General features: G+C 35.4%; 2 protein-coding genes across 2 annotated transcripts; both read right to left on the bottom strand.

Moving 5' to 3' along the window:
- Positions 1-44: 44 nt before the first annotated feature.
- Positions 45-7,089, bottom strand: mep1a.2 (meprin A, alpha (PABA peptide hydrolase), tandem duplicate 2; the record flags this gene model as incomplete). The annotated part of the gene is made up of 14 exons (XM_079832235.1): positions 45-195; positions 1,740-1,926; positions 2,054-2,221; positions 2,658-3,104; positions 4,596-4,805; positions 5,190-5,336; positions 5,468-5,689; positions 5,809-5,984; positions 6,166-6,283; positions 6,366-6,441; positions 6,553-6,593; positions 6,746-6,799; positions 6,890-6,914; positions 7,039-7,089. The coding sequence occupies 14 exons, from the start codon at positions 7,087-7,089 to the stop codon at positions 45-47; spliced, it is 2,073 nt and encodes a 690-aa protein (XP_079688361.1).
- Positions 7,090-10,733: 3,644 nt separating this feature from the next.
- Positions 10,734-15,432, bottom strand: mep1a.1 (meprin A, alpha (PABA peptide hydrolase), tandem duplicate 1; the record flags this gene model as incomplete). Its single annotated transcript, XM_079830900.1, has 13 exons — positions 10,734-10,783; positions 10,867-11,040; positions 11,116-11,580; positions 12,833-13,048; positions 13,140-13,286; positions 13,362-13,583; positions 13,688-13,863; positions 14,373-14,490; positions 14,734-14,809; positions 14,932-14,972; positions 15,098-15,139; positions 15,230-15,254; positions 15,379-15,432. 13 exons carry the CDS (start codon positions 15,430-15,432, stop codon positions 10,734-10,736), a joined length of 1,806 nt encoding a protein of 601 aa, XP_079687026.1.
- Between the last annotated feature and the right edge of the window lie 1,691 nt (positions 15,433-17,123).

Below are 17,123 nucleotides of genomic sequence, written 5' to 3' on the forward strand. Positions count from 1 at the left end.
ATCATAGAGTGGTTATTCAGATGTCAAATATGATGAATATGTGACTAGTTCCGCCTGTAGATCACCGTTATAATGGCAACAGTAAGAGCTACAGTTCCTGCAGCACCACCGATCAAAACTCCCAGAATTCCTCCATCAATGTGCTGTTTCTCACAAGTGTCTCCTGCGTACATAATGGCCTGTCCAGAGACACATCTGCAATGACATGTAACATCTGCAGTCCCCATATAACCCACACAAACATAAGCCATTTTGTTTTTCTCTTTGTTTTATAATTACTGTGTTCACTTTGGTACTATTTTCACAAGCAAGGTGTACATTTTCAAAACTCTTAGTACTAATATCACAACATATCATCATAAGTGCACTTTTTTCAAACATTTCAGCATATTTTCAATTGTGTTAGTACAATACACAAAACCACAACGTATACTTTTCACTACACAAAATAACTGTTTCATCTATATAAATGTTTCATTCACAGTATGCCTCTTATAAAGCTCTTACTATCAAACTTTTGATTTGCATCTCTTCTCATTCAGTTTAATACATTTGTCTATTATTTAATCCAACTGATCTTATAGTTAATCAATGAATCATTTGGTTCACCTATAGATTTCTTTAGATATTGATTCTATAGAAATCATTTCTACTTTGTTTGCAATTTCCGATGTGGATAACCATATGTAATTAATTCATTACTTTTTACATTATAAACAATTTATTTTATATTATAACCACTACCCCACTACCACAACCTGGTAAACTCTACATTATGGGGACAAAATGTCTGTATAAAGATATCCTATATAAAAATATTCGAAATCCTTGTCCTTACGGGGACATTTTCTGGTCCCTGTGAGGAAAAAAAGCATATAAATCATGCAGAATGTATATTGAAAATGTAAAAATGTAAAAATGCAACAAGCGTTGTGTGATAGGTTTAGTGTAAGGGGAGAGAATATATAGTTTGTACAGTATAGAAACCATTACGCCTATGTGCACACTATGGGTATGAGTGTGTGTGTGTGTGTGTGTGTGTGTGTGTGTGTGTGTGTGTGTGTGTGTGTGTGTGTGTGTGTGTGTGTGTGTGTGTGTGTGTGTGTGTGTGTGTGTGTGTGTGTGTGTGTGTGTGTGTGTGTGTGTGTGTGTGTTGTGTGTGTGTGTGTGTGTGTGTGAGAGTGAGTGAACAGAGCAGAATAGAGTATAAGGGATGGATAAGACAGATGGCATCAAATACAGCATAATCAACTTAATCACACCTTTTGACCTTTTGAATAGATACTATTACAAACATTATGGATTCAAATACATAAGCTAGGTAATGTAAGCATATTTTTTTATGTGGCATCTGTAGCCTGTTACTATAGGTCATATGCAGTAGATAATTCAGCAACGAGGGTGATTTGAAACATCTATCTTGCATTGTTGCTGTTGAATGAATGCTTGTTAAAAGTACTAAACTGAAAGAAGATCATACTGTTGTGTTTCGGTGATTAAACCAAATGTTCTCATTACATATTACAATAATCTTGTGTTTGAAACAATGATTATATGGAATGAAAATATGTGCTACTGAATGAAAGCATTACATCAGGTTTTGAAAGAATGACTAGCTGTGATCAGTTTGGAATTTTGTACAAGGAGTTTTGAAAATGTACACCTTGTGAAAATAGTACCAGCGAATAAAAAAAAACTGTAAACACGCTGAGATAACTGTCAGATCTAGGTGCTCTAACCTGCATGTTGCTTTCCCCTGATGTATGACACATGCTCCTCCATTATGGCAGGGGTTTGGCTGACATGGGTCGCTGATCGCTCGTGGCACTCGGACTTTTGGGCTCTCAAAGCTTTCTTCTGCAGGCTGGGGGTTGCTTGAGAGTTCGAACTTGGTTGGAACTTCAGACTTTACAAGATGTGCCAAATGTGGTTGTTAAAGAAGAACACACTTTTAACAATTAACATTTATATTTATATGTATATATTTATCCCAAAAGCTGTAAATATTCTAATTATAGTAATGGGTGGGACAGTTCTGTATGATCAAAATTACCATCAAAATTAACAGTAATGATCAGGTCATCATTCTTGAGGAAGTCCCGTCTCTGGAGCTGATCGTGTGAGATGAAAGTGCCCCAGCCAAACTCTGAACCTCTGAAACACATGCAGCTTTCGTCCCATTCTTCAAACGTAGATGGTTTACTCCACCGCATGTCAGCATCTAAGTAAGGGATTTAATGGGTTCCATTAAATCATTCATAAGATAGATAGATAGATAGATAGATAGATAGATAGATAGATAGATAGATAGATAGATAGATAGATAGATAGATAGATAGATAGATAGATAGATAGATAGATAGATAGATAGATAGATAGATAGATAGATAGATAGATAGATAGATAGATAGATAGATAGATAGATAGATAGATAGATAGATAGATAGATAGATAGATAGATAGATAGATAGATAGATGATAAGATAGATAGATAGATAGATAGATAGATAGATAGATAGATAGATAGATAGATAGATAGATAGACAGACAGACAGACAGACAGACAGACAGACAGACAGACAGACAGACAGACAGACAGACAGACAGACAGACAGACAGACAGACAGACAGACAGACAGACAGACAGACAGACGCACCAGTGGTGAAGCTTCTGCTGTCAGACATTTGAAGTGTTGTGTCTGGATTTTGATCCATAGCCGTAATAGTCACCTGCCGATTTGCTGCAGGCCATTCTAATACTGCATCATTCTCACCAGAGAAAAGGTTAAAGGTAATCCCAACAAACTCTTCAGAGGAGTCTATCCTGCCATTTGGATAAACATTAATTCCATAAGCGTAACCCTCAGAGTTGTAAAAACGAGCACTCTGAACTCTGTGACCTTGTGGGATAGTATTAAGGAGGCTGGTAAAATTCTGAATCCTCCAGACAGCATTTGGGCATGATGTCTCAGTCAGTGTAATGTCATCTATAAAGATCCCTCCTGATGTTTTGTTGGAGCCCACAACACCCTGGAAGAAGTAACGGAACTTTTCCTCAACATTTAGAGTGACGTGTGCAATATTCCATGACTCATCCCCATCCCCTGAAGAAATCAAAGAGGTGCACAGTATTCAATATCTAATACATAATCATAGTATTGATAATATGTTGGTGATATCAGAAGAGATATTTTGATCCAATTGTCAGTAGTCAAGTCAAATCAACTGTTTACTCAAAGCAGCTTTATAGGAAAAACATGATGTATAATATGGTATCTTTGAAGAAGAGATAATCAGTGTTATTCGCTTCACCTGTCAGTTAGGCTTGTGCACAATTCAGAATTGAATTGAGAACGACTCCTGAATTCCAATTCAATTCTTGAATTTGAATTGATGTCAAAAACAGGATCTAGAATTACGATTCGAATTTGAATTAAAGGAAGCAGAATTGAAATTCAATAAAAATTCAAAGAAATGCCATTGAGGTCCGTTGCTCAGTGAGTTTGGAATGAATGAAACCTGCATTTAGGTCCGTGTACTTTTTCGTTCATTCGATTTTCCTTATAGAAACGGGTATTAAAAAACAAAAAACGGCTCTTTTTTCGTTTTTTCATTTTTTAAACAAAACGAAAAACAAAAATTCAGCTTGATTTTTAGTTTTTTCGTTCAGAGGTGGAAAATTAATAAACGGCTTGAATATTCGATTTCTAGACCTGGGCGGGAATTATACGCCCCTTTCTGCTGATTGGTCAGCCGAAGATCAAATTGTTTAGTCATCAGTTCTTCCTCAGTACAGCACAGCAGAATAATATTCCTGCGCTGCTACGGATCGCGTTTATGCAGCTACATTTCATCTTTTATTCATAAAAAAATCAGATTAACGAATGGCTCGACACAACCAGTCCGAAAAATGAGCCGTTTTTTGTTTTTTAATACCCGTTTCTATACGGAAAATCGAATGAACGAAAAAGTACACGGACCCATTTACAATAACTTTGTGTTATTTGATTACTTTGAAATGAAAATAACATTGGAATTAAACAACATTGAGGGGGTAATTTATTTCAAGAATTTGATCATTATCTATATTTTAGAACAAAATGTATGCAGGGTTGAGGAGTGACTAGTTACGTGTATTGAAATGATGTTATTACATTACAAAATTAATGTAATTGTATTTAGTTGTATTACTGAGGTAAAATGTGTAATTCAATAAGAAAATGGCTTTACATTGATAAAGTAATCCAAATAAAGTAATCCAAACCACATTTTTAATGGGTAACTTATAACAGTAAGCAATTACATTTCCAAAGTAACCTTCCTAACACTGAATGTATGTGAGATTCAACACTGAGATTCTGTTGTGCTGTGTGGAATTTCTTTGAATTGCCATGAATTTAATTCCACTGTCTGTCATTCCAATTCAAATTCCTGTTGGGCGGAGTCGATTCAATTAAATTTCCAATTCATGAATTGAACGGAGGCCAATTTTGAAATGCCGAATTTTGCACAAGACTGCTCATAATGTTATGCATGACCGGTGTATATTGCTTTACATGAGTGTACATACACAGTAACTTTTGGCCGTAACTGACCTGTGATTGTGTGAACTTTCTGGACTTTGCGATCAGTGCCAGTTCCATCATCCCTTTTGACCCAAATAATGAGCTGGTCACCTTCACTCATCCTGTAGAAGAACTCAAGGCACTGATAGTTTCTCTTGGGGTAAAGAATTCGAGACTCCAACAAAGCACTGTGTCCCTTAGCCTTGTTAGCGGTGTCAAACTTCATAAAATAGCCTGCATCTATAATAACAATAAATCATTGTTTATGCAAAATGGCAAAATAAAAAATTGTACTTATCACATTTTTAAGATAATTTCTTGAAACTGCAAGAGAAACTTGTGTTAATCTTGGAAATGTCAGTTAAACACAAAAAATAAGGTTGCACTTTATTTTACAGTATGACATGTACTTACAGCGTTCTTACCAAATTAAGTACTTGTTAATATAAGATAACTACATAGGTTAAAGTTAGGTTTAGGTTTAGGTTCAGGGTTAGCCCTAGTTATTACCCAGTTATTGCAATTACTATAATAAGTACATAGTATGTACATGGGGAACAGGACTGTAAAAATAAAGTGCTACCGAAAATTACTATATAAATAAACATGTTCAACTGAAATGACCTCTGCAGTGTCCTCCAAGTGTGTGGTCATTTGCATCTGTAGAGCTCAAAGTCTGGACCCAGTCAGCATCGTCTTCATCATACTGAATCATTCCGCAAATGTTGACCTGCTCAAAGGCACATTGATCCAGGAGAGTGTGGGTTGCAGCTGAAAGAAACCAAGTCTGTATGGCAATACTGCAAATATGGAACGTTTACTTTTTATATGTTTTTCATGCACAAAATATGGTAAGCATTTGTATTGTTTGTAAGAGGCAGTTGTTGAATATCCTAACTTACTGCATTCATACATGCGATTCAGCCTTTCCAGATCAAGAGCACTGAAGTCTAAGCGCTGTCCTATTACGTTATTGAAGGCAGGGATATTGGTGGTTATGGTGGGAATATCAGGGTCCTTGTTGAAAGACAGAGGCCTGTAGTGCATGATGGACTCATAATCATAGGGGGTGTTCAAATTGGTTATAAAATCATCCTCAAACTTAATGAAATTGTGCTCCTTTCCTGCACAAATGTGGATGACAAAAGGAAAGAGGCATTACATTTGCCCCATCCTGTTTTGCAATGCATGCGCAATCAAACAATGAAAAGAGAGATTTATGAAGAAAACAGATCAAAATAACCTGGAAGGATTTGATCCCACCAGATTTGAACATAGTCATCTCTGTCTGAACGAGACTGCTCATGGAGGAAACCCAGTGCATGGAGAAGTTCATGCTCTACGATGGCCTTGGTGTCACATCTGTCCCCTATGGAGACGTTCTGCCCTGTCTTTAAATCTCCCACAAATGACCAACATCTGTAACAATGACAAAAGCAAAGATATATTTAATATTGAAAATGGGACTTTGTAGTGATTTTCTTGACATTTATTAAACATGGCTGCATTTCCCAAAAGCATTTTGAGCTAATGGTGCCAATGCTTCTACGATTGCTTACGATGCTTTTGGGAAAAGCAGCCCAGGTTGAATTTGACTTACCCATCCAGCTTTGTGAAAGATATATAGGTGCTCTCTCCTTCATAGGGCTTAAAGTCCACACAAGACTTGAGACGATACATTTCCAATGCTTGAAGGATCACTCCTTTTGCATTAAGATCTAAACAAGTGAAGCTATATGAATATTCTCATCCTGGAATCAGTTTGTAGATTTTGCATTGGAAAATAATAAATAATCTCACCCAAACTATCTGTGAGTATGTATGGAATAGGAAACTCCCATCTTGCTTTTTCATCTAATATTGCATTTCTTCGTGGCTAAGATAAGAGTTCATTTAAGGAATTAAAATATTAAAATACGATAAAATAAAAACCAAAGGCAGTAGAAATTTGGACAGTTGACTTTTGTTTCTAAAAAGAAAGACTTACATCTCCAGCAATATCTCCTTCAAACAAATCTCTCTGGGAATCTGAAATGTTTAAATTAAATTTAAACTTTTTTTTTCTTATTGAAATGACAAATATTATATGTTTAATACGATTGTATTGCATATATAGCACTTAATATGCTTATATGGCAAACTTTGTTTGTTTGCTTTTCTAAAAATTCATTTTCACTAACCTAAATTGATTTCAAGAATGTCCTCCCGTAATTCACCTGCATCAACATCCTTGCCTAATATTTAATAAAGCATAAAAACTTGTAAGAAGCTCTATGAAGATAAAATCCAAATTGAACATGATCATTAAAATGTCTAAAATGTACCATATTGTGTTGGAAGAGCATGCACCTGCAAGGTAGATTGATTATAGATTAGATTAATACATTTTCATTGGATGTGTTTGCTTTACCAACACTCAAAATGTCAAGAAGTTATTCCAAAAATATAATAATAATAATGAAGTTTGAAATACCTTGAAAGTGAGAAGTACTATGAAGAGAAAGATTCTCCACATAGAGTCCATGTTAACTCCAGGAGATGACAACAGGGTTTAGCGCACTTATACAAACATACCAATAAAGTCAGAGTTAGAGTAGAACTTTGATCTGAGAAGCACAGACAATTGCCAGGTGAAGCAACACACGTGGATGGACCAATTAGTTAGTGGACTGGCATGTGTTTTGTAAAGTGTCTCTCTATACTGCATGCATCAGCACTTCTATATCCATCTTCTATCTTTATCTTTTTCTTCTTTATCTTTATGACAACAGTATCAGGATTTAAATCTCTCAAAATGGATAGATTTACTTTATGACTAAAGAGAGCCGCTCATAACATCTGATGAGCAGAGAAAAAAGTGATTCCGATTTATTTAGATTATTTTTTAGCAGCAATGTAGTATTTAATGGGCTACTTTACTGAGAAAAACACATCGATTATGCTTGAAGTGTTGTAGAAAATAATACAACTATGGAGCTAAAGCCATAAAAACACTTTTTTATGTTTAACCCTTAAAGATCCTGCGGTCATTGGAATGGACATCACATGTTTTTTGGTTTAAACCAATAAGATTTTATGTTTTTATAATATGAGCGCTGCCTGATTGGTCCCTGATCAACCAATCACAATAAAAGTTTGACCCATAACTTAATCTGATTGACCTTCAGGCATCACAAAAGTCAGGGCTGCGTTCAGCCCCGACAAAACGTTGCAAAACGTTTTAAACGGAAACGGTGCTGCGTTGAACACCCTGTTCTGTTGGCGCAAGAGTTGCAGCTACGGCAGCTGAGAAGGCCATTCTTTGTGTTCTTTTCGAGGAATTTTCGGAGTCTGATGAAAGCGATATAAATACGTGTTTAATACTGCAAAATACATGCAATCACTGCCCTTGCAGTCCAGAATAAAAGACAACATCACAATTCCATTTAATGAACTTTTTTTATCTCCTGGTAATCAATTCTAATTAAATTGTATTTTATTTCTAGTTCTTACTTTTTAAATAGCTTGTATTTTCTTTCTCGTTTTTATGTAAAGCACTTAATTACCATATGAAATTTGCCTTGCAATGAAACTAGAAAATATAAATAAATACATCGTCATGTTGATATATATACTGTATCTTTTTTTTACGACAATCATGCCTTCTAATTTCTTCAATTATTGCGTATACATACTGAGCTGCAGGCGGACACATTTGTAAACATCTTTACTTGGACACATTTTGCGAGCTGTCTCTTTAATACCGCGTGGTTTATATACATGGTGCTGCTGATTGGGCTGACATATTTGACACACCCACCAAACGAGAAAAAACGCATCTCAAACCCGTTGCACACCGTTACACACCGTTTCCAGGAAACATGACGTTCAACCGGAAACCCTAGCAAAACGTTGCGCACCGGTTTGAGCTTTGAGCGTGCCCCAGGCATGGCTAACCAACTAGACAGGAAGAGGAGGAGCTCCTTATTTACCTTTTATATGCAGATTTATGTTCATGGTAGCATCATTAAATTACACCTATTATAATCTTGATAGTATCAAGTGATAATATTCTCTTTCAGAGCTGTAGAACACAAGATTTATTGAAAGTTTGATGTCCATCCCAATGGACATTAGGTTTTAATAAAATTAAGTATTAATATTTTAATTGGATTTTATATCTTCAATGTTGTGACCATAAACTGTCATTCAGTTTTTCATTAGTTTTAGTGAAAAACAGAAATAGCAAATGTGAAATGAGTGAATACACCACAACACACACACACACACACACACTGATGCCTTGATATGCACACAATCATATATTTATCAAAACCAGCAAGTACACACAAACACACCCACAAACACACACAGACATATACACACTACTCCCACTCACCCACTGCAACCAACAAAAAAGAATCAAACTAGTTTTTTTGTTATTTTATTCTATCATCTTACCTTTTTTCTACATTACTATTGCATTGCTCATTGTTACAGTATGTGCTCATTTCAAAATCTTCCATGAAAATAAATTCCATTAAAAAAAAACAAGATTTGGGCATTTTAATTTCATGGTGACAAAAGCTTATGTGTAAAGGGGCTTTTTGATATCTGATCTGCAAACTCAAAATAAAAGATAAGAGGAATAGAGTTAAAGGTTTACTGCAGGACAAGATATGGAGATGAGTATAATCTCAGCACCCACTGCAACATAGGTGAATACAGTCATATCAGGGAGATTTCAGATAAGATTAAGATATTATCATGTTAACATTAAAGTGCACACAGAAAACAACAAGGCTTCAACTTGCATGCAGGTGTATCACTTCAGATATGAGTGAAATGTGTAATAAGGTATTCACAATTATTCACTGTGGTAAAATGACATTTAGCAAAAGAGTTTAATTAGAGACGATTATTTTGATGGTCCCTTTTGAACATTCTGTTGATGGCTAACTCTCATTAGAGTAATAGTAGACTGCCTAATATCTGCTAACTCTTTATTGTGATGGTCCTCCAACAGACATACTACTGACTATAAGTAACATTACAACTACATGTCAACTCATTCTAACCCTAACCCTACCAGTCTATTATACTCTATATACTCTAATGAGAGTTAGTACACCTGTAGGTGCAACTTTACTCATAGTCAACTGAATGTGTTAAATGGACCATCAACCAAGTGAAACCAGAGACTTTATTGGGAATGTTTAAAAAGTAAAAGCCCAGAGTGAGTATATCAAACACATTTTTGTAGTACTCATAATTCCATTTTAAAAATGTTTTAGATGACGTTCTCCACAATGCACACAGCTTTCTCTCTTCACACTGGCACCTGTTTCAAGAGATAAAGTAAATGCTTTACAGTTTCACAAACGTATCATACTGTATGTCATTTATCAAACATCTGATTATTAATTAGTTATTGGGAGTTCAAAAGGGTATGTATAGTTTAACCAATAAGCTTCAAAAATAAAGCTTGGCAACACTTTATTTTGATAGTCCCCTTTAGATATTTTACTAACTATAAGTATTCGTTGTATCTACAGTATGTCAACTAGTCTACTTAATATCTGCTATCACTTTATTTTGATAGACATTCTATTACATGTCACTTATACTAACCCTAACCTAAAAGTCTACTTTACTCTAATGAGATGTTGTTGACATGTTGCAAAGTTACTTATAGCAATTTTGCATTTTAAAGACGTCGAATAGCCATCCAAACACAGCCCTGACGTCTAGGCTAAAACAAGGCAAAATTTGGGTTGTCAGTGAAAATGGGCAGTCAGTCTAACCATAGCCCAAGAATAGACAAGTCATATACATTTTAGAAGAAGTACATTTAGAACATTTCAAAGAAATAAAACCAAACACCTTGTAATCACTGTTGACTTTGCTTACATGATGGAATATCATACATCTCGCAAGTTATTTTGGCAAAAACGATGTAACCAAATTCAAGGTTATTTTGCCTAGAAGTGGGTTACTCTAGCCGGCCTATATCGGGTCTATATTTAACCTACAAGGTGAAGTGATGGCTATTGCTTGCTGGGTAGTAGAATGTCTCAGGTGGACTATCGGAATAAAGTGTAAGATAAATCTTACTGCAAGTCCTTTAGGACTGAAAGATTAAAACTGCTGTATTTATGGTAACTGGGCTCACTTACAGACTTAGCGGCCTCAAACCATTGGTGCAACCGGAACTTCACTATTTATCAGGCTTGTTAAGTCTTTAAAGAGACACATAAAACCAAAGTATTAGACAATAACACTATTAATGTTCAAGACAAAATGTTACTCAGTGTAAACGTACCTTCAAAGTCAACAAAGATAATGAGGTCATCATTTTTCAGGTAATTCCGTCTACGTAAGTCGTATTGTTTTATGAAAGACCTCCATCCTATTGACTCTCCTCGATAACACTGGCAACTTGAGTCATAGGTCCCAAACTTTCTTGGATTGTCCCATATTAGTTGGTCTCCATTGACTAAGGAACAGGAAAACAAAAATAAATGTATATACTGTATATCACAATAGAAGCATCATAACAGTCAGGGCATACCTGTGGTCAGGTCAGTGGTGAGGCTACGAGCGGAGGACATCCTCAGCTTAATGTCTGGATCCTGGTCCATCACCACTATGGTGGCCTGGCGGTTCACAGCAGGCCACTGCATCACAATGTCGTTGTCACCACTGGCCAGATGGAAGTACAGACCAGTGTAGTTGCCTGTGTAATCGGAGTAGCTAGAAAATGGGCGTACTTGAATGCCATAACCGTAACCCTCAGGACTGTAGAAACGAGGGCTGTTCAGCACAGTGTTGTAGTCGGCTGTTTCCAGGATGCTCGAGAAGTTCTGGATGCGCCAGACAGCGGCTGGGCAGTGTGTCTCTGTCAGGCTGATGTCATCGATGAATATGCCTCCTCCAGAATTGGCAGGGTCTCCTTTCACTGCCTGGAATGCATAGCGGAATTTTGCCCCTATTTGCATTGGCACATGAGCAATCTTCCATGTTTTGTCTTCGTCAGCTGGGTAAAAAAAGCCTTTTGTTATCAACACATTCATTTTATGATGAAGGATTACGTAAAGGATCATTTAAGGGATAATAAATTAATACGTACATTATTTTGATTATTATACAGCTACTTACTAAATGAATACACACTGTAAAAAAAAGTTGCTGTCTTAAATTTTTAAGTACAATCAACTTGGATGTTTAGGTAATTTCAACTTAATAAATGAGTTGAATCTTTTGTATAACTTAAAAAAGCAATGTAAAAACATACAGAATGTTGTCATAACTTATTGATCATATCATTTTTTTATAGTGTATGAATACGTGGAGATAAATTGTTGATTTAAAATTATTTTAAAATCTTACATGTATAATATCTAGCTTTCCTGCAGTTACACTTACAAATTGGGGGTTTTCGCAGCAATGCCATAGAAGAACCATTTTTGGTTCCCCAAAGAACAGTTCTTAAAAGAACCATTTTAAAAATTTAAAGAACCTTTTGTGGAATGGAATGGTTCCCAGTGTTGGGAAGGTTACTTTGGTAATAGGTTATAGATTACAAGTTACCCTATTTAAAATGTAATAAGTAACGTAACTATTTCAATTACTTTATCAAAGTTATTTAACTGATTACTTTTGGATTACTTTTCAAAATTTCTAACAAATTTTTTCAACTGTTAATCATTTTCAAACATTTAAACCAGGCGGGGTTAACCTTACAGTAGATTACTGTCCTTAATTTGAACGCATAGCCACCACAAAAAAATCTGACCAAATCAGACTCTTTTCACTTTGAGATAATTCTGAGGTTAAATACCTATTTCTGGATTAAACGATTTTCTAAATTCCAGCACTGGAATGCATTTTTTAAATCTCAGACAAGCCTAAAGCTTTCAACGGCAATGTGGATTGATGTAATAGGCAGATGTGGTGCTCTGCAAATTCAAACAAGAGAGCCAATCAAAAGCATCAGAAGAGCATTGCTTTACTAAATGGCCTTTAAATGGCAGGAGGCGTTGTGCTCATTAAAAACAGGCAAAGCAACAAATTAATATTATTCAATATATCCTAGCTTTTTACAGAAAATATTCAGATGTAACTCCCTTTTTAACATTTTTATTAGTAACTGATTACGATTACATTTATTCTGTAATTAAATTATGTAATCCCATTACATGTAATTAGTTACAACCCAACACTGATGGTTCCACTGGTTCTTCCTTTTTAAGAGTTTAACATAGTAGTTCAAAAAGGAAAACAATTACCCCAGATTGTATGCAGTTTCTTTAATTTTCGCACGGTTCCTGTTCCATCATCCATCTTGGCCCAAATCACTAGCCTGTCGTTTACACTCCCTGTCATTTTGTAGAAAAACTGGAGGCATTGCAGCTTCCTCTTAGGATATAGGATGCGGGACTCAAGGAGAGCGGATTGTTCTGCCTTTCCAGTGGTGGTGTCAAAGTGCATAGTATATCCTAAATCTAAAAATCACAAGACAAAATGTTTTATTTGTATTGGCCAAACTTCAACTACAATGGAAAATGTCTATTTCAGGCAATGGAGATTTGTAACCTCTGCATAGTCCACTGAGAGTATGATCTTCGGAGCCAGGGGAGCTCTTCAAATGGACCCAATCGGCATCGTCAGTCAAACTCTGTACCATCCCACAAATGTTTATGTTTTCAAAAGCGCACTGGTCCAGCAGGGTAAGAGAAGATGCTGAAGAAAATAAATAAATATATATAAATATATATCTTATGCGTTAATATTAATATATTAATATTATTAACCTACAGCAGTTGTACATTCGATTCAGTCTGACAACATCCATCTCACTAAAGTCCAGGTATTGCCCTATGATGTTATAGAACTCTGGGATGTTGGTCGTGATGGTAGGAATACTGGGGTCTTTGTTGAAAGCAAATGGACGATAATGCATGATAGACTCGTAGTCATATGGTGTATTTAGATCTGTGACAAAACTGTCATCATATTTGTTGAAGTTATGCTCCATGCCTAGAATCGAAAACATTATGTGATAAGTAAAAGCCACATACAAAATTGTAAGAGTGAGTGATGAAAATGAAACACAGGAAATAATGCAAAACAAATGACCTAACCTTCAATGACCTGATCTAGCCAGATCTTCACATAGTCATCTCGATCCTGGCGAGACTGCGTATGGTAAAATCCCAGGGCGTGCAGCAGTTCATGCTCAATCACAGCCTTATGGTCACAGCCCGGCCCCAGAGAAAGCACCTGCCCGTTCTGTAGATCTCCAACATAAGACCAGCACCTGTACCGCAATTACAAGTCCTGTTAGTGTGATTTCCTTTGTTTTATAATATATTAGGATAAGTGTTGTCTGATGGCCGAATCCCATTTATAGGCTAAGCACCGTCATTTGAATGTTACAATGGTTTATGTTGGGTGCGTCTCAATCAATTCCCTAGCTCCCGAGCTTGTGAATCAGTATCATGTACACAAATTCAGGCTCTGGAAAGGACAGTAAAGGACACAGACTCACTACACATTGGGACACTGACTCTATTTCACTGACTCTATTTCAGGCAACGTGACAACGTCCTCATTGTACAACATCATAACTGTTATTTATGAACAACAGCAGAGCTGATATCTAGGGAGCTTACTGAGACGCACCCGTTGTTTATTAAGCAAAGCTTATTATTATCATATACAGAGTTCTTATCAAGCCCAAATTAACTGATTGTGTGGACCTGCTCAACATAAATATGCTGATGTTATAACGGAGATATTTTTTGCAATGTTTGGCTGCACACATACCCATCTCTTTTCTCAAATTTGATGAATGTCTTCTCTCCCTCATAGGGTTTGAAATCAACACATGACTTTAGACGGTACATTTCAAATGCCTGATGGACAGCACCTTTCGCATTAAGGTCTGTGTAAAAGGGACATAATTTATCCATTAAGAAAATAATAATTAAGAAAATAATTTATAAAGAAAACAGAGGTCCTATATTATGAGTCAAGATAGTAAAATCAATGCTAAAAGAGTGGCAAGCAACACTGTAAAACGCAAAATAGAAGAATTTAAATTCATTATATATGCATATTATAATTAAAACACAAATTAGTTTGTTTTGTTTTTGTACGATTTAGGAAATGACTGAATATCACTTACCCAGGCTGTCAGATAGAATGTATGGAATAGGGAACTTCCACCTGTATGTTGTGTTAATAAGACCAACTCGACCAGGCTGTAAAGGGATGTGGGATTATTAGACATTTTTTTAAATCAACAATAGATACTGAATAATATTATAAGGAAGATTTCAGCATGTGCAACAAAATGTAATTATAACATTGATTGTGCACTTACAGGTATAGCTATGTCTCCCTCAATCAGCCGGGTTTTTGCTCCTGACAAACAAGTTAAAAGAAATGGTTTAGTAATAAAATAATGCATTCAAACTCAAAGTATTACTTTGAATATACAGTAGCATCAGTGTTTTGTAATATAATGTATAAAAGTTGCTTCAGGTTACCAAGATTAATGAAAGGGTTGAAATTTGGTTCATCTTCAACCTCTGTAGAATAAACATAGTGTTATACATTTATTTAGACTAATCAAATAAAAATGTATTACTTATACAGTAATTAATTAAAATCAATCTTACCATGAACACGAGTTGAAACTGGAATCTGAAAGTCATGGCAGGAATACGGTTAATCCCAATGCATTTAGAGATAGCAATCACTAGATATCCCGATTAGTGCATATGCAAATATTATAAAGGTTAAATACAAAATACAGAAAATAACTTACAGCATGAAGTGCTGCAGCCAGCACTGTAAAGATGAGCAGCCTCTGTAAAAGCATACTGACAGTATGTGAGGTAAAAGATATTGCCATCGCTTAAATGATATATAGAGAACTTTAACCTTTGACCATGTTTATTGGAACAATGGATTTGAAGTGTCTCATTACTGCCAGTAGTTCTGTGATAACCCAAAAGACACATGTCTCCCATAATGCAGTGTATGCAACCCAATGCAGCCCAACGTGTAACACCTCAAAACAATCCTTATTCTAGTAAATGTTTCTAATTAATATGTACAGAATGAAAACAAAAAACAACTGGACTATTTATAAAGCCCAGAAGACTGAGGTCCATTTTATGAGTCAAGAAAGTCAAATGTGACCCTGGACCACAAAACCAGTCCTAAGGGTCAAATTTTTTAAATTGAGATGTATACATCATCTGAAAGCGTTCCATTTATGTATGGTTTGTTAGGATAGGACAAAAAAATCTAAATATTGAGAAAATCACCTTTAAAGTTGTCCAAATGAAGTCCGTGCACAAAGTAGTTTCATACATGGTCATTATGAATGACTGGATTCATCACAAGTTATGTTCACCCCAAAAAATTAAAATTCTGTCATCACCCTCAAGTTGTTCCAAACCTGCCTAAATGTCTTTCTACTGCTGAACACAAAACAAGATATTTTGAAGAATATGTGCCTAAACATGGGCCCCACTGACTTCCATAAAGTTCAAAATTAAGGGTCATTCCTGTTATACAGTGACTTTTCTGTCCCTATGATTTACTTACTCATATATTGTATAAAATGAGTCACATATTTATAAGAAATGGCTTAAATTATAAATGTAGGTCTTCTTTATCACTTAAACAGATAAAATAGACATTAAAAATACTATTTTGTATTTTACACTCCTTATTATTGATATATGCATTCAATTTTATCATGTCCTCAGTGCAAAGTAATCAACTTCCACAAGAACTATTAACCATGAAACGATAAAAATCTCAAAATATTTTTAGATTATGTTATAGAATAGGCTAAACTTAGCCTGGTTTTACCAGACTCTCGTACATAGGCTAAACTGCCTCTAATCATAAACATAAATCATGTTAAACTTTAGTTATTTTTTGAACAATTTTCTTAATTAACCATGTCCCTGAAGTCATCTTCCACCCTGTTAGGATGTATTTCTCGACTTCCAAATAAGACCACAATTCCATTTAGACCATTTTCAGGAAATTACATCATTTATTTTTCCTGCTGGAATTCAACCGTACAAAATGAAGTAAGCTTCAACTCTCACCTCTACCATTTTTTTTATTTTTATTTTATGTTATCCTGCTTGTCCCACTTTTAAAGTTCCACCCTGTTAGGCTATGTTAAGAATGTTTGTCCGGTCAAAAAAAATTCAAAACATCTGACATGGTTATAAAAGTTCTGTTTATCTGTAGAAGGTTAGCTAGCTAAACGTTGATCAGTCCAAGAGCTATGGCTAACTTAGCTTAAAATTTTCCACCCTGATTCCACCCTGTTAGGTCTATAAACCTAACAGGGTGGAAATTCTAATAGAATAAATTGTATTTAGTGTATATTGCAAATTCTATATACATATATGTGTATATATAAATATTATATATATAAAACAATATTATATAGGTGCAGTTCCACACATTACTGATGGCAAATCATGCAGGACAATGACGGAAAACTCATCCACTGTTATGGTGTTCCACCCTGTCATTCTT

Source organism: Gobio gobio (assembly GCF_949357685.1).
Source record: "Gobio gobio genome assembly, chromosome: 12".
NCBI lineage: Eukaryota > Metazoa > Chordata > Actinopteri > Cypriniformes > Gobionidae > Gobio > Gobio gobio.